Source organism: Theropithecus gelada, chromosome 7a, assembly GCF_003255815.1.
Source record: "Theropithecus gelada isolate Dixy chromosome 7a, Tgel_1.0, whole genome shotgun sequence".
In the NCBI taxonomy this organism is placed as follows: Eukaryota; Metazoa; Chordata; class Mammalia; order Primates; family Cercopithecidae; genus Theropithecus; species Theropithecus gelada.
The window spans coordinates 8,236,235-8,259,053 of NC_037674.1; the positions used below are offsets into that span (position 1 = coordinate 8,236,235).

Sequence of the window (22,819 nt, forward strand, 5' to 3'; positions counted from 1 at the left end):
TGAAACAGAAACATAGGTTAACATGAAAATCCATATACCAATGTTTTTGGTAGCTTTGTCAGTAATAGCCTGTGATGGTTAACTTTATGTGTCAACGTGACTGGCCCGCAGGGTGTCCCGTTATTTGGCCAAACATTATTCTGGGTGTGTCCATGAAGGCGTTTTGGATGAGGTTAACATTTAAATCTGGAGGCTGGGTAAAGCAGATTGCCCTCCCTAATGTAGGTGGGCCTCGTGCAATCTGTTAAAGGCCTCAATAGAACAAAAAGGCTGACTCTCTCACTACTAAGAAAAAATTCCTCCTGCCCAATGGCTTTCGAACTGGGACATGGGTTCTCTTCCTGTCTTTACACTTGAACTATTCTTGGGTCTTGAGTCTGCCAGGCTTTGCACGGGAACTACACCCCGAGCCCTCCTGGATCTCAGGCCTCTAGACACAGACCAGAGCTATACTGTTGGCCCTCCTAGAGCTCCAGTTTACCCTGCAGATTTTGGAACTTATCAGCCTCCATAATCATGTGAGCCAATTCTTTACAATAAATCTCTTCATATACATTTTAAAATATTCACATTAATATATATCTATATATTTTATGTATACACACACATGTCCTATTAGTTCTGTTTCTCTGAAAAACCCTGATGAATATATTGCCCATAATTAGAAGCCACCCAAATATTCTTCAACTGGTGAGAAAATAAAACCGTGGAAGGTGCGCCAAGTGGAATCCTACTCAGAAGTAAAAAGAAATGGACTTCAGGTAGAGGCAACAATATGGATGACTCTCAAATGCATTCTGTTAAGTGAAAGGAGCTGACTCAACAGACTATATATTGCATGGTTCTATGTATATGACTTTCTGGTAAAATCAAAACTGTACTGATAGAAAACGCCAATGGATGCCAGGAGCCTGAGGTCAGAAGAGGGGTTGTCTTCCAACGGACACAGGCAAATGTTTTATGGTGATGGAAGTGTTCTATATCCTGACTGTAGTATGCTTACATGACTGCATGTTTTTGGTGACACCTCAGATGATACAAACAGCAACTTTTTATTGCATGTAAAATTATATCTCAACGAAAAAAATCTCTTAAAGACTGACATTATAAGTGAAACATATATGTTAGATGAATTAAAAATTGTAAAATAAATGAACACTACTAAAATGTTACACAAAACTTGGGCTTCCACAGCAAGATTCTGTCTGCAACAAAATCTCTGTCGAAAAGAGACATTATCACAGACAGTAGGGTAAAATGAGTTCCAAAGTATCTAAAGTACTACTCACATCTTCAAAAGAGACTCAAGTGTTCAAATTTCTTGAGGTAAAAGTTTAACCTCTTTCTCACCAATACTACAGCATTTTGCACTCCTATGACCCACCTTTTAGAGGTTTCTCCGTCGAGGTGAAGTCAGTGCTAAGATAGGATTAGCAGTAATCCTCTAAGATGGCACTGCCACATTCAGTATCATTCTTTCACTGCAGCTACGTGAGAACATGGCCAGGGGAGGGAGTGAATGGCAACCAAAAGCTCACAGTGTTAAATTAAGCAGAATATTATGTTGCATTTAACATTGTGATGTCGCATTTCTTTACCTTTCTCTACAGCCTATTTTCTATCACAGTACTTATGATGAGTGTGATTTTTTCATAGTAGTTCATCAATAAATGCTTCTAAACAAAATCTCCCTTTGAGATTATCCTGCCTGCTGTGCTACCTTCTCTTCCTCCTTCCATCTTTTAAATACGTCACATTTATGGGGATTCATGTTTTTATCTTTTGTTCACTGATGTATCACTGTAGCAGGGGTAACTGAATGAATGAATTCTTCAATATCCTAGCTGACTATTAGAAATCCTTAAAGCCATAGTGCTCACAACTACTGGGTTCTGTTAGCAAAAGAAAAACAAGGAAGAAGGAACTGTAATATTAAGCAGTGCCCATGAACAGCCTGTTACATACATGATAAAAACTGATTTGTATGATTATTGCGATTACCCCTCAGCCAGGTCACAGCTGCTAAGTGCATAGGTGACCGTGACTACATTCTTTCCAACAAACCTCGCACTCTTAAGTCCAAATTGACAGGTCTATCTCCACACAGACACGGTAAGATGGTTTTGTTTAGTGCCCCTCCCAACTGACTTAACTTACAACACGGACAGGGCCCAGATGAGAGTCAATTAATTGATCTCAAATGAGTCAAAATAAAGATATTAATAGTGCCATAGCTATGAAAGTACGTCACATTTTAATTGGTAAGAATTTTGATAGTTCTAAATATATTCCCACTTCTATAACATTAAGGGACCAATGAAGGTGTTTTAGTTCATGTGTAGCCAAGTGTTAGGAGTTATTTTTCACTGAGAGACAACAAAATGATGGGAAGAGGGGTCATGAAAACATGCTGAGCAACTAAAATAGCCTTGAAACAGTACCCATGATAATACGGGTGATAGATTTATTCTTTGCGGTGGCAAGGCTCTTTTTGAGTTCCTGTATATAGGCGATTAAGCTTACCAAACATACCCAGTTATGGATCTCTCCAGGAGCAGTGGAAGTGTTTTGGAGCTGCACTTGTTTCATCTGGAATACTTGCCGTTGAGGACATACACGGGCTGACAGTGTACAAACAAGGAAGCGTATCCGTCGCGCCCAAGCTTATGTGCTTGAAAACCACAGTGAGAAGAAGGGGATTTTTGAGCAACGAGAAAATTCTAAAACCTCACAGAGAAGATTCCCTGACCACAGGGCATCAATACCCATCATTTTTACAGGCAGTTTTGGCAAAGTGTCACACTGATTTATTTGAATTCACAAGGATCTGATGTAATATTTAAAAACAGATCTCTTCGCTGTGTAAACAGAGATTAAGAAAAATGTAAATCTCCCATCTAGGTTTATTTTTTAATAGAAATTTTAATTATACATGTATAAATCTAGAGTGCTCAATGCCTTAACCAGTTAAAATAATAAATGGGATTTGGCAGAACATTTGTTCTGATTACTAGATGTTTAATGATACTTGGAACATCAACGTGCATGTGGAATTACACTCTACTAAGACGAAGACAGAATAACTTGGAAAAGATCAGATCTCATTTTGACTTGATTCTTTTCTCCTGGAATATAGACAAACCACATTCTTCTTTGCCTCCCCCACCTTAGATTATACTATATTACTTTTGATTGCTATTCATCTCCATAATTTGTGCTTTTTGAAAGAATAATTGTTATAAGAATTACATATTTCAGGTTTTTTCTAGTAATTGGAAGGTATGAATTTAAATCTGACTTATTTTCTAACTGATTAAACATGGAATAAAATTTATGAAATATTTTCAGAATAAACATTTAACTATCCTATGCAAACTTTAAATGTCACTTCAATTGTAGTTTGACAGAGGGTTATAGATGGCTACGTTTTTTTCTCCTGGGCAATTTTTCTATTTTAAATGTTATAGCTACACATATTAATAATGTGAAAAGGCAGAGGCAGGGTTACCTTAAAACTCATACATCATTTTTTCCTAAGTCATTCAAAGGTTAATACCTAACCATAAAGGTTAATGATACAAGGTCAGCTGTGTAACATCCATATGAAACCACATGACTGCTGTAGTGTTTCATACCATTGACATGTTGCTGTTTCGTGGAATGTATTTGTCGGTTACAAGAGATGATGTGCTTGTTTGGTGCCATGCACCCTTTATGAAAAAATGAACTGGCTCAAGTATCCATGCCAGTTATGTACTCCAAATAATTACAAACTACTTCACACTCTAAATATTTAGATCACTAGGAATTTCAATGTTGGACCATCACCTTTCCCCCGACTGCACATCAGAGCAGAAGGCTTTCTGACTGCATGTCCTTGAACGTGACATTAATACAACAGATGAAACTGATCAGGAGGGTCGAGGTGTTTGAAAGAAAGAAAGATTTGATTTTTATCAAGATTTACATGAAGATCATTCTTCTGGGTCGAAATTTCCTTTGATAAAATACACCCCCTTCTCAACTGCAGTCGCCAAATATAAAAACAAATGCCTACTTTCTTCTGAATCACTCTTTTTTACATTTGTCTCATGTATTTTCCAGATTTTCACATCAGTGTAACACAGGTAAGAATAAAAACATAGAATTAAATCTGAACATTTACCTGTGAGGAAACACTTAACAGGCCAGTACTAAAACTTGGAGCTCATAAAGGGGGAAATGTGTCTTTCTGTCGTTGAGTATAATTCAGTTTCAAAAGATGGTTTTCTGGGTTTGCTACGCAAAATCCTCCAGCAACAGTCACAGCTTCTCAGTAATGGTGTTTAAAAGTTCTTTCCTTTGGGTAGTACCTCGTTGCAGGTTTAGGAGAAAAAAATGTTAAAAGGTATTCATTCCTGACAGCTGGCAGCCTTTCTGCCTCTCCATTCTTTTTTTAAGGTAATTAGGTTGCTAATGAGCAGGGAGTGAGTGATGCTGTTGGACTCCAATGTTTGATTCGAGGTCACAATAGGACACAGTCAATCTGGACACTGACCCATAGCTCACAAGTCAGAAAAAAATCATCTGAGAATTAGAAAATAATCTACCAAGCTCCTATTTGTAAACCCTCAATACAATTCTTAACCTTGCAGAGATAAAGCATTGGGGAAGAGGAAGTATTTTACAACCTTTCAACCTTAAAAAACAATAAATTTGAAATTGAGTAAAGTATCTGAAAGAGGCGGCCTTATTTTCCTCCAACCGATTGGTACGTTCCTAACAGAAATGTGTTCGAGTTTGTGTTATCTGAAGATTCTGCTCTTAAATATGCTACTTTAAACCACAGACAGCATACTCTCAGCACAACTCGCCATTATGAGCTGAGGGATGGTTTTTCTGTCCATCACTTAGACTGTAGTCAGCACTGTATCTTTGGCAGAGCAATTTCCACATGGCATAAATGATGGGGCAATGGACTGGGAAGAGGCTCGACTTCCAGTCATGGTGCTTCTATCAGTTGCCTGCCTGCAAGGTCTTGAGCCCTCTTGTTACTAACTAGTAGTAACCAGACAGTGAGTCTCACAGGGTGGTCAACTTCCTTGGCTACAATAAACCCTGTTGCTGTTGTGACCATGTCACCTCGCTTTAATGTATTGAGAAAGAAAGGTTGAGAACCATTAAGCTAGATTCTAAGACCAATTCTTTTAGCCTTTAGCTCCTCATCTATAAAATGAAAGGTTTTCCAAAAGATCACAAATTCAAGTAAGTCTATGTTGCTTTCACTTAAGCTAATGCAAAAGTTCATGCTAATGTTGTCTAAATGCGCAACATCTGATAAATGCACATTCAAGACAGTCAGAAACAGTAAAAGTCAATCTCCCAGCAGAAAGTCATAAACTGTCAAAAATATCTTTTAAAAAACCTTCTGGGAACACAGTTTTTCCACTACAGTTTTCCTTTGTCTCTGAGTTTGAAAAATATTACCTGTGAAATCACTTTGGTTTACATCCAGTTTCCACTATAGGGGAAGAAGAAAGGAAGACCAACCAGTGATTAATTTATGGATGAATGCATTACTGTGATGGTAGATTCAACTGTTTGCTATTTAGTGAAGGTTTATGTCCGTTATGTACATGACACTGGGGATGGAAGGTAGGTGGAGGCACCTCTGCTTTCATAATTATAATATGAGAAAAAGTCTGCTAAGTGCCTAAGTCAACTCAACATTTCCAAGGAGGAAGCCTTAGGGAATTAGAGATGGTTTCATGTATAATGAGGAACCCTTGCAGGGCACAAAGAATTGGCAAAGGTAAAATGATGGATTGTGAGAAATCCCAGTGAAAGAAAAAGGCATGCTGATGGGAAAGTGTAGGGAAATAGTGGAAAAGAAAACCATAATAATAATTCCCCACCCTTTGTAGTCAAGTGCATTTTAGCCCCCACACCTGCCCCCCACCATAAAAACAAAGAAAGCCAAGATAAATTGGAGGGTCTTAAATACCATGCTAAAGACTTTGAACTTAACTTGATAGGCAGTATCTGAGCCAACAGAGGTGTTTTAAGAGAGAACGGCAATAACCTAAATAATTGATAAGGTGGGTTGAATACACGCAAGCTATGCTAAAGGCCTATGTTAGAATGATGGAACCAGGATGCTAAGGAATGAGTATACATGAAACCACAGAGCCCAGATTAACACAATTTGGTAAACAACTAGATGTGAAGCAGAGGGTGCAGGAGTTGTTAAGGATGCATCTGAGGTTTCTGGCCGAGACTTTCAGTTTTAGGAGAACCATGACACCTTACATATACAGGGTAGCTAAGAAGGCAGATTGCTTTTTGTCATGTTTACAGTGGGAGGGGAAGAGAAGAGGGATTCAGAAGGAGACAAGTAGATGAAATTAAAGATCCCTTTCTACATCGGGCTTATAAAAATTTTTGGATGCTCTGGCTTTGGGAATTTTAAGTTTGAGATACTAAAAATATTTCCCAGTGTAGCTTTCCGCAAAAACTTATCTGGAACTCAGGAAGAAGTCTAAATTCAAATAAATAGATCTGAAAAGCACTTACACAGAGATAAACTGTGGCAATAGAGGAAATCTCCAAGAGACAAAATATAAAAGGTCAGGTGACTAACCAGCCACAATTTGGTGTGCTGCAGAGGCAAGGCTGGGAGGGCAGCAAAGAAGATGGAGAAGAACACTCCGAGGAAGAAGAAAAAAAAAAACTGCAGAATTCACTGTCCCAAATGTTGAGGGAAGAGATCGAGGATGTCAACACTGACTCTCTAGGATCACAGCAAACGAAGAAAGACAGATAGGAGACCAGTAGCACAGGACAATTACTTCATCTGTTTCAGTAGAGTTGTAACGAAATTCAACTGGTAGGGTAATTTGCTACATGTCATTAATGTTTAAGAATTTTGCCAGTGAGAGAAGGAATGGAAGCTCAAAGCAACAGTATGGTCCAGAGAAACGATTTTAATGTAAAGGATAGCTGAATTTATAACTAGAAATGGGGGAAGGCACCTGCTAAAAGAGAACTGTATTAGTCTGACCTCACGCTGCTGTAAAGAACTGCCCCAGACTGGGTAATTATAAGGAAAGAGGTTTAATTGACTTACAGTTACACATGGCTGTGGAGGCCTCAGGAAACTTACAATCATGGTGGAAGGGGAAGCAAACATGTCCTTCTTCACATGGTCGCAGGAAGGAGAAGAATGAGGGCCAAACAAAGGGAGAAGCCCCTTACAAAACCATCAGATCTTGTGATAACTTACTCACTCTCATGAGAATAGCATGGGGGTAACCACTTCCATGAGTTAATTACTTCCCACCAGGTTCCTCCCATGACACATGGGGATTATGGGAACTGCAATTCAAGATGAGATTTGGGTGGGGACACAGCCAAACCATATCAGGAACCAAATGAGAAAAGTGCAGAAGCAGCAGTAGAGGATGGTATCAAAGAGAACAGATGAAGAAACACCAGGCACCTTTGTTTCTTTTCCTATGTATGAGGCCAAACCTAACAATCAAGCAAAGAAATAAAGGCATTTATAACCCATAGACAAAGGCCCTCATTCTTTATTTTCTGTTGGTCTCAAAGAAATGCCACCTCTTTCTTCCCAGAGCTAAGGCAACTTCCTGGGTCCCTGATTTCGCTGTCTTCCTCATTCTGAGGAACACTTTCTCATCAACTTACTCCTTCTGGCCAGCTCCCTGCATTACCTATTTAGGTCTCTTGCTGGAAATGCTGGACTGCTCAGGCTGTTTCCTGCACCATCTACATCTACTGCATATTGATCCTTATATGCTGCATAGTAACTTGACAAATATTACCCTATATGATCTAAACAACACTGTGGTGAAGGCAGGATCCCCAATTTCTGGACCATCAAAAATCACAATCTAAGGAGCATCAGGCTATGACTTAAAACTGAGTCTTCTGACGCTGCAGCCTCGTGTTCTTTCTCCTCTGCAGGGCTGTCTCTTGATGCCGGTCAAGATGCAGGCAGTAGACTGTTTCTATCTAAACATTACAAATGACTTGGCTTGCTGTCAGAGACCTAACTTTAAATGGCTAAAATCGCTTGATAAATGGTGTGAAAATTTTATGGTCCTTCCGTCAGACACCATAATTTATTATCACATAATGCACAGTTAGAAGAACCAAAAGAAACCATCCCACAAGGGCAAACAATGTGGAGGCAGTGGCCCTTTGACACTCAAAGGCCACAGGCATTATATGGATCCAATAAGAAAGCTGCTTCTACGAGCAAGAGAACAACCTCTTGATCTTGCAAAATGTTTTTGGACACCTAAAGGCTCTTTTATTACTGTGGCTGATTAAAATGAAAAGTTTAAACGACTAAAATGTTCTTTTTGATGAGTTTTTACCATGAACTATAGACCTTGTAGTCCAGTGGGATTCAAGCCCTTTGATCCTGGGTACTCACATAAATTCAGAGTCATAAAACAACATTGGATTTGATTTTACTAGTGTAGCTGATGTTGCCAGATTTGTAATGCAATCTTGTTTTCTCCCCTCCTCGTTTTTGAGCCCATCCACCATTGTTTTATAGCAAAAGGAAAGGAGTTTCCATTTGTTTTTGGCAATCGAGTTTCAAGACTGAGCCACTTTTCTAGAACGTTGGAATTTTACAGAAAAATAATGGTACTGTATGGTATCCTTCAAAACGGGAATCAATGTTAGTTTTGCATGCTGAAAATAACGCACCAAAAAGAAAACCCTCTTCCTCATTATCATAATCACAGATTTTCATTACTTAAGATGGTTAGAGGATGATGTAGTTGAGAACAATAGTATAACTATGAAGTAGAAAAACTGGTGTGATTCAGTGTTTATAAATTTCCCTCAGGACTAACTGAAAATAAATGAAAAATATCAAAAGAGGCCCAAGTTATTAATGAGTGGCAGATCATAGATCATGTCTTAGTTTACAAACTTAAGAAAAAGGACTGGTATCTGTGGGAGAAAGAATGAACATGTTCAATAAGACATATGTTTAACAAAAAGACATGCAGCAAATATAACTTAGATGTTTAATTCACTTTCTTCTAACATCCTAATCATTTTCCTGTGTATATATGCAATATCATATTCCTGTAACTCCTAATATAAGACATGAAATTTTTACTAGAAAGGGTCTATGAGGGAATAAGAAGACAATTTTATAAAACCTATGCTACAAAGACCAAAACAATCAACACTGGGTCACAAACATCGTTCATTTCTATGGAGTAAAAGATCAGTTTGGGCTCAGTTACAGAGATCAGTGTATATTTAGCCTATTCACCAGACCAAGGAATACTAATTTAACAGTTTTCACTGACTTTATTTTTCATGGATTGCCTGAAAGATCAAATATTCCTCGCCAAGACTGTTCTGTAAGTGTTCTTCACAATTCTAATCTGAAAAGAGTCACCATGTAAGGGATGCTTCATTCTCCTAGGGACAATGCCTTGTGACATTTTCAGCGGCAGTCTCTTCACACCTGCTGAGAGGCCCCAGTGAACATTTCAGAATATGACTTATCCAGAGAAACATCATTCCAATACACATTCACTTCCTTGCCATTTGTTATGAATATATTACAGTAAACCATAGAAAATTGCTGTTTTATAAGTCAAATAGGTCAAATATCAGCAATTTAATTTAGCTCAACTTACAAACTTCATTTAGCAAATTCGAAAATTATCATTGTTCTATGTTTTCTCAGTTAATCCTTTAATTATGTTCAAAGGATCTATTTGCCACAGATAAGGGTCACGCCATATATAGTATTAACACAAAACAAACAGAACTGTGTTATACAGACACCTACTGCAGCTTTCAAAGACAGTACAAGAAACTGCCCCTTGTCTACAGAGACAAGTAATTGTTCTGGTGGTGTGTGTATTAAATTAAGTGTATCCAGTTAACAAGAAAGAGCTTTCTCACTTCATGCTCAAAAGGGTAGCGTGTTGTCAGCACCTTCTTCCTCCCTATTAATTCATTCAAGAATTATTTATTGTACATTCACCATGTTCCAGAGGGAGAATCAAGCTGTGAACATTCATAGACAAGCAACAATGACAGTTTTCATGGCTCCAGTTTTAGCAGAAGCAACCATCAACACCAGTACAAAGTCAATGCTTGTTGTCAGAGGGTGTAAATTCTCTCTTGACACAACCTGAGTCAGAGAAACTACCATCTCTGACTTGGACAGCTGCGATCCTCCCTGCTGTCCTCTCCACATCCTCTCTGCCTCCTCAACTCATCCTCTACAACAGCAGCCGGAGTGGGGCCCTCCTCAACTCATCCTCTACAACAGCAGCCGGAGTGGGGCGGGGGGCTTTTGGAAATTAAAATCTGTTCATGTCACATATTCTTCTGCTCAGAATTACTCAGTAGATTCTAACTGTTCTGAAGATGAAATTGGGAAACCTTAAACAGATGTACAAGGCCCTTCCAGAATCTTGTCTCTTGCCTTTCCCCACTGCACTGTTTTCAACCCATGGGCCATCATCAATCAGTGAGATAGCATATTAACAAATCAATTTGTGCTTTAACCTGAGCATTTTTAATGAGAATTGAATATATCAGAGTATGTTATGTGTAATAAATTCTGTTTAATAGAGCTCATTCCTCTCTCTCTCTCACACACATGCACACATGTAAACTGGGTCTCGATATAAAACACATTTCTTATTCTGGGTTGCAGGATAAAAAGGCTGAAAAAATCCTACTCCAGAGCTTCACTTTCCACCTCTCCCCTGTTTTTTCTGTACCGCACTTTGGTCACACAAGGCTTCCCTGCAGTTCTCCAAACAAGTCAAGCTCCTCTTCACTCTTCAAACCTCTGCTAAAAGGTCAGTTCCTAAGAGTATCCTCGTCTGGACCCACACATCTAAATTAGACCCCATGAGAGCAGCTCCACAGCACTCATCATATTATATTTATTGGCTGATTATTTTATCAATACCTGTTTCTCTGAATGGACTGGAAGCTCCAAGAGAGTGCGACCTGTATCTGTCCTGCTCCCTCGAGCACCTAAAGCAGTGCCTGGCATCCAAGAGGCACTTCATCAATACATATTGAACGAACAAGAGATAGATCTCTATTTCCTTTCGATGATTCCATTCTTAGATGAACCAGATGATCAATTTCATAAGGCACTATTTTTAGGTGGTCCTTTGTCATTTGTTATATAGAATATACCTATATATTTACAGCCATAAACATAGCATGTACTGTGTCTCTGTAAGTAGATTAAGCATTGCCTGTGAGTATGGACTTATGTTTAATGTACACTTATGTTTATGTACACTTTGCTGTGTATGTTTTTGTGTAAAATAAACAATGAGTTTTCATGTGTTTAAAGCAAAAGCTCTTAGCATAAAACTGGAATGTGCTTCAATCATCAAAAGAAAATATATCTGGAACTTTAAGAGAAAAAGGGTCAAGCTGACCTCCAGTGGTGAGACTGGGGAATGGCTCCTAAAGTAACCGTAAAAAACTCAGATAACCTATCACACAGAAGCATATATATATATATATATATATATATATATATATATGCAAAACACATTTCTCAATTAATACTTTAAATTATGTTTACTATACCAATTTACAGGAGATACAGATCATGCCATATATTGTATCAAAACAAAATAAGCAGAAGTGTTATTACATAGACACCTATAACAGCTTTCCGAGATAGTGTATGAAATCACCACTATCAGAAAATCTAAGTCTTGGCAAGAATCTTAGTCGAGATCTGAGATCTAACATCAGCAAATTCCATAAAAAGTTGATAATTTTTAAATGCTAACACTCAAAAAGTCTCTCCTCCATTAGTCTCTGAGTAATATTAGGTCCTCAGTATAAGCTGAGTGTTGTCATTTAGCCTTTACGGTATAAATTCTGTTTTCCCAACTAAATAGCAAATCTTTTGAGTACAGAACCTATATGAGGATTAAATAAAATAATCCACAGTAAATGCTAAGTGTTGTGTCTGGCGTATAGCAATATGCAACAAATGTTATCTGTTATTATCATCATCATTACCATCATTACTAAATGATATTTTATCTCTAGCACATCTCTTGTATTTGACACGTGCTCAGTTGGTGTTGACCGATCATAAGAGAGAGAAACTGTAAGAAGCCAAGTTATGTACATGAAATTAAAGTTTAGAAAATTTGTCTTCACAGCAAAAACAATTTTAACATGCAATATCTCACTTAAAGAACCGTTCCCCAGATCTGTGTTTTAACTCTTAGGCTGCTTATACATATTCAGATGTTTCCTTCATAAAACCATGACAATAGTAATATTTCTTAAGAAGAGGCAATAATGGAAATGAGCACATCATACTTTTAGAACATATTAAAAGCAATGCTCATCGGAGCATTAGCTATAACAGTAAATACGGAATGTTTCTCTTTTACCTCGGCACATAGCTTGTATTGAACTAATTTTACCATCAAAAAATACACTTTGACAGCCACAGACTTACAGGAAACTAAACACGCTGCTCCTCAAAATAAATACAATAGTTATAATAGATTGGTCATCTACCACACGTCATTGTGACCCAGTCCCACCCTAAGCTATCCCAACAGTTGTAATCAGTCAAAGCGACCAAGTTACAACCTTGTCACACCCACTTTAAAGGTGAGAAGCTGAAGTTCAAAAAGGTTTAAATAATTTCTTCAAGACCACACATCTAGTAGACAGCAGAAACAGGATTCAAACTCGGGGAGGATTACACACCTGTTTTTCTATCCCACTATCCTGCCTAGGGTTACACTGCATTTTCTTTAATGAATGGTCACTTGATTTCATTATATGAGTTTATGCTTCAGCATATTCTGCTCCTAAGCGCTATCACTCCTAAGGGAAAATATCCACCCAAAGATAGATCAGAGGCAAAGGTCAATCCAGCATCAAAGTCACATCAGGAATATTCTCACCAGGCAAGGACCTTTAAGGTCTTCCAGAGGCATTTCAGTGTACAGGGTAAGAGAGCCACCTCATAAAAGTGTAATAGCTCATTCACTCCTTATATATAAAGACTGGCACACAGTAAATGCTCAATGAGCACCAAATATTATTATTGTTATTCCTCCAGGACACAGAGCAAGCTACAACAAACTGCAGTGAAATGGTCAAAGCACACGTAATGTTATGTGGATATACACACACACACACACTAAATTCACACTATGAATTCCAAAGCCTATGATGCTGGACTTGTTAGAAGCAGCAACTAGTACCATTTATCACACATTCTCACACCATACAAGGAGATGGATGACAGTATAGAGAACACAGCTGAATCACCCCATAGGCCTGTTAAGGAATCAGTAGCGTTGGGTATCAGGGACTATACTGGAGAAGATAAAGTTTAAAGAACAGCTGAGCCCCGATGTTCAAATTACAAAAATCATAACGAAGAAGTAAGGAGCTGGCAAGCTGCATAGAAGTTTTGCCACAGTATTTTCTCACCCAATTTACAATCTTGGAAATTAACTTCTATGAGATTCAGGTTTCAAATCTCTAACATAAATATAGGCAAATATCAAGATTATGGTGACAAGTATTAGAGGTACTTCCTCAAACTGGGCTCAGGACCAGCTATGAGAAATAAAGCTGGAAAGAGAAATTTCCCACCTGGTCCTTTCTTCTGTACCTCAGTAGGGAGAACAGAACACCTTATTTCTGAAACCAGTGAAATAAAAGAACTCTATTGCTTATTTCTCTCTTTCCCAACACTACAGAAATATCACCGTCTTTTTAAAAAATTTTTTTATCATGTAGGGAGCTTGTACAGGGTAGGAATAAAGGATGATCTGCAGAGGTCTTTGACACAGGATGAGAGAAAAAATTAAAAGTTAAAAAACCATTACACTAGACAGTGAACACATATCAAAATTGGAAATCAGGCAGACCTGGTTAATAAATCTAGCTATCCTATTGACCAGCTGTGAAAGCTCAGGATGGCACTTGACTCGGCCGGGTCTCAGGTAGTTGGAAATTATCTATGTGAAGCACTGAGCATGGTACCTGGCCCGGAGCTGATACTTCCTACTCAGTAGCTAGTATTATAAACATCTCCAATTAAGTCAAAAAGCCTGGGGGTGCTCAGCATTTAATCTCTCATGTCAACAAAATTTCTTACCATGCCTTCCTGAAAATGTTCTAGAACACAGACCATAACCCAGTTTTTTACATTAAGAACTCATCTTTCACTTACACTTCTAAAGCTGCTGCCCTTTCAATTCCATCAATAGCCCTTTCAGGAAAGGACAGAAGAGAGGAAGAAAGGGAAGGAGGAAGGAAGGAAGGAAAAGGGAAAAGAAAAGAAACAGAAATGTAAATGTCCATAAATATCTAAAAGCTCAAGGAATTTTGCTTTGCATCCATACGTTCACGAAAAACATGAATGTTACTCAGCCTGTTTACCCTCTATACCAGAAGTCACAATCTCAGATGTCTACAGGCTCCAGGTAATCAACGTAAGTAGAGAAGCCTGGCTATAAGACAATAGTAAGTGTGGGGCAGTATTTTGGCAACTAAAGCACACATGCTTTATTCGAAAATTATCCAAAGGTAACTTTTTAAATGTTACTGTGCTCAATGAATAAACGTCTCTGGGCTGTATTTTATGGTATCACAAATCTAAGAATTCTGCAGCTTTCCTAATGCTATCCCCCAAATAGCCTTCTACCTAAATACTGCGAGTCATGAAAACATTTCTAGCAATGTCCGGTCAGATCAATTGACAACTATCAATTAAATTTCAGCTAGTTACCTAGCACCGATCTAGGTAACATGGGAAAAGAAGATCTCCTAGACTTTTGGATTGAGTTGGGATAGATGCATGGGTCCACTCTTTTCCCTGGCCAGAAATGATAGAACTTTGGAGCTAGAAGGAAACTTACACCAGCTAGTCCAATGCTTTTACTTTACAGCTGAAGAACCTAATATTTAAGAGTGATGTGTTATTGTCTAGAATGTACAGAATTACTGAGTGAGGCAGGACAAGTCTGGAGAGAAGGAAGCATTCCCAGTGGTGCTCTACCATGCTTTCTCCTATTTCATGAAACATCAAAAGAAACGGCCAACACGCATAAAGTCACCGGTTCCAGCAGTAGCCTGTCACCTAAAGTCAAAAAACTTTTGCAATAAAAAGAAAACTGTCTTGGTCCACCTGTATTGACTCATGTTCAGAGGTTAAGACTCAGCAGAAATGATTGAGGGCTGATGGTGCACAATATTTACTCAGAAGCTGAGTAACATTTATGTTTTTCATGAATATATGGATACAAAGCAAAATCATCATTGGCCCCCATGATACAAATGAGCAATGAACAGATTCTTCATTTTACAACAGCCTCCTTCTATATCTCAATTGTCTGAGGGCAAGACAGTATCTTGAAGGCTGAGACAAAGGGCTCCTTTTCCATGAAAATTCAAGTCCAAATGTACCTACTGGATTCTGGGTAGCCAGTCGCCCAAGAGGAATCTCAACACTAGCAAATCAGCAAATCTAGTAACCTCACAACACTTTATAGTCACACTGAAATGATGAATTAATATATTTCTCAATATTTTTTATTTTTTCCTTTTTGGCATCTCAGTAATGAATTATACTAATATCAGCACTTGGGGGAATACCATAAGGGTTTTATGAAATCATTATATTTTATACTTGTGAAAGTTTTGTTTATTGGCCTACAAATTATTCCCCTTCCCTCACAGTATTATCTGGGAATTAAGAGATTTAAATGTATTGTGTTGATAACGAAGAATATAAAAAAATGGAACAGGCTTGGGATTTATGTCTTTATAAACTTAGTTGTATCAGCTCAAATAGAGTCTGCACTCAATTCTGTTTCAACAGCAATGTGTAAACTATTAGAAATGGATCAGTGGAATGTGATGGAGACAGTAAAATAAGGAAGTCTACAAGTCTCTCTTAATGGAGGCCAGCATACCATTTGGTTCTCTTGGGGACAAAAAGGTACAATGTAAGTTAATTTTCAGTTTGGCATTGATCCCTGGATCATTTTGCAGTGGGAGGAACCACACTAGAAATGTGATTGCATTGCACAATGAGCAGGGGCCTGCCAGAGGCCATCGCTCAGTGAAGTTTCCCCTCAATTAGGAAATATGCATGTGATAAATGGGGTAAATGAAAAAGGTTCCCGTAAAGGAAATGTCACTGTTGGCTAGTTCTTTGTCTTGCATTCCACACAACCCAAAGAACATTAGTTAAAAACAGATACAACAATCTGTCGTTTCCAAGTCCTCTACTTTCAAACTGCTGAAGGTGTAGGTCAAAAACAATATTCTTAAGTTACCCAGCTGCTTACAAGCCAGATAAAGGGCATGTATTTTTGTTTCTTCTCCTTTCAAAATTGAAGAAGTAGAGATCCAAAGAAGTCCTACTAATCCCATGCTCAGGCTTCCCTTTTGTCATCAAGATTTGGGCCTCCTACAGAGTTTCACTTACCTTTCTAGAGCTGCACCCCTTCACTGAGTGGCACATCTGAAAAGACACTGGAAGATCAGAGGGCTACATTCAGAGTGTAACTGAAAACCTGAACACATTGCTCCACAGAAGCAACTAGATGGACTAGAGACCTGCTGACTAGGAAGGAGAACTTCTACAAGTAACTGAAAGGTTAAAAATGGGAGGACGTATAAACAGTAGGAATTTAGTGCTGGGCATAGTGGCTGACACTTATAATCTAAACATTTTGAGAAAGAGGCTGAGGTGGGTGGATGGCTCGTACCCAAGAGTTAGAGACCAGCCTGGGCAACATGGCGAAACTCCATCTCTACAAAAACAAAATAAAATCATAAATAATAAATAAAGGATGTAACCCGAACTCAGGATTATACACTGAGAAAATAAGATTATATTAATCAATTAGGATAGTATCCCAAACAATGGGTTCTTGGAGAAAAAGAATTATGTTGGAAATAAGCTATACAGTATTCTCTTTATAGTTCTTCCCTGCACATGGTAAAGCTCAAACATGGCAATAGATATTTCTCAAATATATTTGACCATGACAAGTTTTTGTCAAGAAGCATTTCAAAGTATCACTGTTCAGTGGATTCTGTTTTGGGAAACCTGGTTTAGAACACCCTGATATACAGCACACAGGCACAAGAACAGCAGGAAGATCACACACAAGTTACCCTTAAAGAATGAATCCATGGCCGGGTACGGTGACTCACGCCTGTAATCCCAGCACTCTGGGAGGCCAAGGCGGGCGGATCACTTGTGGTCAGGAGTTCAAGATCAGCCTGGCTAACATGCTGAAACCCTGTCTCTACTAGAAATACAAAAATTAGCTGGGTGTGGTGGCGCACACTTGTAATTCCAGCTACTCAAGAGGCTGAGGCAGAAGAATCGCTTAAACCTGGGAGGTGGAGGTTGCAGTGAGCCGAGATCACAGCATTTTACTCTAGCCTGGGCAACAAGAGTAAGACTCTGTCTCAAAAAGAAAAAAAAAAAAAAAAAAGTGTAGCAACTTACATTTATCTTCCCCTTATAGTTTAAAAGCAAAGATGTATTGATTATTTAAATGAATCGATTTCTGGCGCATATGTTTATACACCTTTACTTAAACTAAGTACTTGGATGATTTTGCCATTCAACGGGAGAGTCACTGCAGGTCAGACATTTCCCCTGACTTCACTGTTTTACGTCATTTATAATATCCACAACAAAATTCTTCAGTTTTGTCCAAGTGCATCCTTCATTTAGCAAACTCTGCCTTGAGAGTTTATGGTCACTTCATGATATTTGACTTCACCTGCTTCATTTTCCAATTTGGGATAATTCTGCTAACTTTATTTTTGAAAAGGCAGCACCTTACCTTTACATGGTATCACTCGAGAAACTTTTGTAAGTGGTAGCCATTGCACAGCAAGTTAATGACAGCTAGGTAGAAACATAGTTTAGGTATGTCCTACTAAGGCATATGATAAAACGGATTCTCCCAGTAACAGTACTAATAGTTACTTCTTTGAGACTGCTTAGGAGCAAGGATTTGAAAATCATTATCACTATTTGGCAGATCATTTCTCTGTGCAATTGATCTTTTCCCTTATCAAAGTCCAAGATAATATTTTATGCATGATACATGATGACAATGAGAAAGAACTGGGGTTTTGAAGTTAGGACTTAATTCAACTCCTTGCACTGTGACTTTGAGAAATTAATCAGCTTCTTGGGCACTTAGTTTTCTCAGTTTTAGCAACTGAACAATAATAGCAACAATATTGATTGTGATGATACCACACCCTTCCTGGGTGGTTCAATATGATATACACCCTGTGGTACCAGTTACATAGCACATACTCAAGCCAATATTATTTCTTGTTCCTTCTTCCCTTTGCAAGTCTCCTTATAATTAGGCAACTTGAGTTTAGAGTGGTCTTTGTGCTTTTTTTTTTTTTTTTTTTTTTAATTGGGCATTTTGGGTTTTGAGTGGTTTTTTTTTTTTTTTTTTTTTTTTTTTTGATTGAGGACATCTTTGGGACATTGGACTCATTCTTCTTCTTTTTTTTCTTTTTTTTTGATACAAAGTCTCACTCTGTCGCCCACGCAGCCCACTACACCTTTTGAAAAGCCAGTAGCAGGACCAGTCTTGTGCCCTTTCCATTCTGCATCATGCAACAAATGCTGGCTGCAGAGCACACACGAAATAAAAAACCCTGAGCTCCCCCACTTAGTAGCCATGGAACTACAGGGTAAAATAATCAACTGTCCGATCCAAATATGTTAGGTGGTAGGGCTTGCATTTTGCTGGTGGGAGAAACTGAACAATTAAGTGACTTCCCTTCAAATGTATGGTTAAAACAAAATAGAAAGTTCTCTGCTTATTTAGGTTATCTGCTTATTGAATCATATTGTTTTCTTTAAATTCTAAGAAAACATTCCCAAAAGACTAAATGTGATACTTATCAATTCTTGTATATGGTGACAGAATGAGTCACTTTTCTTTTGTACTTTAAAAGACTGAAACCCTTCTTATTCTAGAAAGGCATGTTGAAGAAGTCTGGAAACATATCTGACTTCTCCATAACTTGTACATGGAGAAAGAAAATTGAACGGACGATGATAGCTGCCGATGGAAATCACATGGAAAGCACCAACACAGCAGTTTTCCCCCTCACTATCTTCCACTAGGTCTGTGACAAAAGACGAGACCGCTACTTAGTGAAACAAAACAGGCAGGGGTGATATTCAGTGACGACTCACAAGTACAGCTAGGCTGGGTTTTTGTCTGTTAGTTTTGCGAATGGCATCTATTCTGATTGTGTTGATGCCAAACCAGTTGTCTCATTTTATTTTCAGTATCACCCAGAGTAAAGGGGTAATTAACCAGGCAGGTAAAATGGCCCAGAGAGCACCCTGGCAAATGAGAGGTCATGCATCCTGGTGGAAGTGAATGCCTGCAACGTAGCCCCAGCAGGTTGAAGTCATACAAGAAAATCAGTCCTTTGTTGCCAGCTTCTCCAATTTTTAAAGAAGCAGCTAGAAATGCAGGTTTTATACAAAAATCTCCATATTTTAAAATATTTATTCCTAGTTCAATCTTTAAAATACTGTGTCTGCCAAATGAAACACTTCTGCCGGTCAGATCAGAGAAGAGAGCTGCTGGTTTCCTTCTGAGGGTTGTCCATCTGTGACTGCCAGAATAGTTTAAAACTACAGCTAAGTGTATAAAATGGATATACCACCCACATGGCAACAGTGAGCCATAGTGGCCATGGCTTCAGCAATTAGGTAAAAATCATAAATGTGGAGCAAAAACAGTTGTTTAAGCGTACTAATATCATCAAAAGAGCAGATAATTCTTTTACAGGTGGTTTTTAAAAATCTAAAGTATAGTTTGGAACATTTTTATCTTTACTACTGTTAATCACACCTTAGTCTAACCTGTATTTTAAGTGCAGATCATGATCACAATATACTTTCCTTCTTCCATATACTCCTCTTTTCCACCTCCAATCTTTTCTTAGTTTGAGATATGTAAGATCACAAGACTTTTGCAGACACAGAATGAGACAATATGCTTAGAACAATACTCAGCACACAGCAAGAATTTAAAAACTGTAGGCATCTTCTGTTACCATGAATATTATTCCACTGTCAAAGCCCTCGCCAGGCTGGTCTACAGTTTGTGAAAAGCTAGGGTTAACTCTTAAAACTTGGCTGTTAACAAAACTTCTGCTTACAGAATCACTTCTGTTCCTGCCCTCTTTAGGAATCTGTGTCTTAAATTAGCCCCCATCAATTTCAGTTCCTCTGAGGCAGCTGAGAATCTTTCTCACATCAGAACAAAGAAAAAGAAAGAGAGGTCTCTGTAGGGCATTTTGTAACAAGGGAGATAAGGGCCTCCTCCCCTCCTTCTCTTCTAGGAGACACAGGTACTTTTCCACTTTTTTGTTTCTTTGTGAAATTGACTCATTTTCTCTCCCAAACTACTTAAACTCTGCTGGATGGGTGGGGCCTGAATTCATACACCATACTACTTACCTAATAATTTTCTGCTACTTGCAATCACATAACATATAATCCAATACACCGACTCAGTTATTTTTAAAAGTGCATTATCGTTCATTGAAAAGAAGAATATTTTCATATATCTGATAAGGGATTAATATACAAAATATTTAAGGAATTCAACAGCAAGAGAACAAACTGCCTGATTTTAAAAGGAGCAAATAATCTGAAAAGATATTTCTCAAAAGAAGACATACAAAAAGGTCAACCAATACATGAAAAAATGCTCCAACATCACTAATCATCAGGGAAATGCAAACTAAAACCACAAGGAGGTATCACTTCACAACTGTTAGAATGGCTACTGCCAAAAAAGACAAAAGATTTTGAGTATTGGTGAGGATATGGAAAAAGAGAGCCCTTGCACACTGCTGGTGGGAATGTAAACTAGTTCGTGGAAAACAGTGTGGAGGCTCCTCAAAAAAATTAAAACTAGAACTACCATATGACCCAGAAATCCCACTACTGGGTATATATTTAAAGGAAATGAAGTCAGTATGTTGAAGAGATATCTACACTCTCAAGTAGATTGCAGCGTTATTCACAAAAGCCAAGATATGGAATCAACATGAGTGTCCATCAGTGGACAAATGGATAAAGAAAATGTGGTTTATACACAAAATGGAATACTATAGCCTTTAAAAGGAAAAAAATAATCCTGTCATTAGAGACAATACAGATGAACCTAGAGAACATTATGTTACATGAAATACGCCAGGCACAGAAAGATAGACACGGCATGACCTCATTTATGTGAAAAATCTAAAAAAAGTCAAACTCGTAGGAACAGGGAGTAGAATGGTGGTTACCAGGGGCTAGGGGCAGAGAGGGGCAAAAGGTGGGGAAGGATGAGGGAGATGTTGATGAAAGGAGACAAAATTTCAGTTAGATGTGAGAAATAAATTCAAGATAATCTTCTATACAACATGGTGACTATAGTTAATAACCATATATTGTATACTTTAAAATTTCTAAAAAAGCAGAGTTTACATGTTCTCACCACATATAAATGATAAATATGTGAGGCAATGTATATATTAATTAGCTCAATTTGTTACTCCACAATATATACATATTTCAAAACATGTCATATCTCTCATATATACACAATTTCTATTTGCAAACTAACAAATTTTGAGAATAGAAATATCTGATCCACAGATTCATTAAATTAGCAAGTCATGAGTTAACAATAAATGAGGAAGTAATGTTATTGACATTTTGCTGTCATTCTCTCCTGAAGTAGGGGGTTACTGCGGCCATCAGTAAATAAGTCTCAGTGCCTGATTCAGTATCCAGTTATTTAAAGTTAAGATTCTGAACTTTCTTCCACAGGCACTACGAGCAAATGCCAAACATAGGGAATGTCAACAGATGGCCGCACAAGGGAAATGATCCCTCAGTCATTGTGGGCTTCACAAAGGAGGATCAGGTCAACAACGTCCCGGCACTCTCTGCGGATATGGAAGGGCTCAGCACAACTCCACCTCCTACGGTTCCTTCCTTAAATTCTGTAAACTGCATCACATCACACTTCAGGGATGTGCTAAGAAACATGCAGACATGAACACCCCAACAAGAGGAAGCCGAACAAAAATAACTTCCATCGTACCTAGAAAAAAAACCCTTCACTATATTTTATATAACAGTAGAAGTCTATTCCATTTTCTCTTCTGCTTTAAAAATAAAATAATCATTTTCCAATTCAATCAAATGCATTTATGGTATTTTTTAAAATTAGAAATTGAATTCTATTAAAAGCAGAATCCAAGGCTTTGCATGCCCTGTATAGACACAGTGTCTACTGGCAGCTGCAAGTTGCGATGCTGTCTAGTTTAACACTTCAAGAGGAGTATTTAGTTCAGTATAAGAGAAAACCAAGTATCAGTTCTCTAGAACCAGTTCAGTAGCATCAAAGAGGTATACCTGCAGGTTTTCAATTTCTTCTTTGTGTTCCCTCTTCAAGTGTAAAATAGCAGCTTGGTATTCTGTAAAATCAAAGAAGAAGCCAATTATAAAGAAGTACAAAATTAGGCACAAAATTTATCTCGTCGTCCTCTTAGAAATAAACTGACTAAAATAAATGCCACAATTTGACATCAACCTGACAAGAAATGTTAAAAACTTCTGAAAGATAGGACAAGTAGTTCAGGATAAAAGGTAAATTCCTTCCTTTCAGCAAACCCTGAATTATGAAAAGACACAAATGAAGCAGACGGGATAGGGTTAAAAGAAACA

The 22,819-nt window shown here is 38.0% G+C and overlaps 1 protein-coding gene across 2 annotated transcripts in view; it reads right to left on the reverse strand.

Moving 5' to 3' along the window:
* The window catches only part of FMN1 (formin 1), a 389,651-nt gene that overhangs the window by 221,686 nt on the left and 145,146 nt on the right, over nt 1-22,819 (reverse strand). For both annotated transcript variants that reach the window (XM_025390157.1, XM_025390158.1), the window contains one exon: nt 22,508-22,569. In XM_025390157.1, coding sequence (XP_025245942.1) covers nt 22,508-22,569 — 62 coding nt within the window. The remainder of the gene's footprint in view (nt 1-22,507; nt 22,570-22,819) is intronic.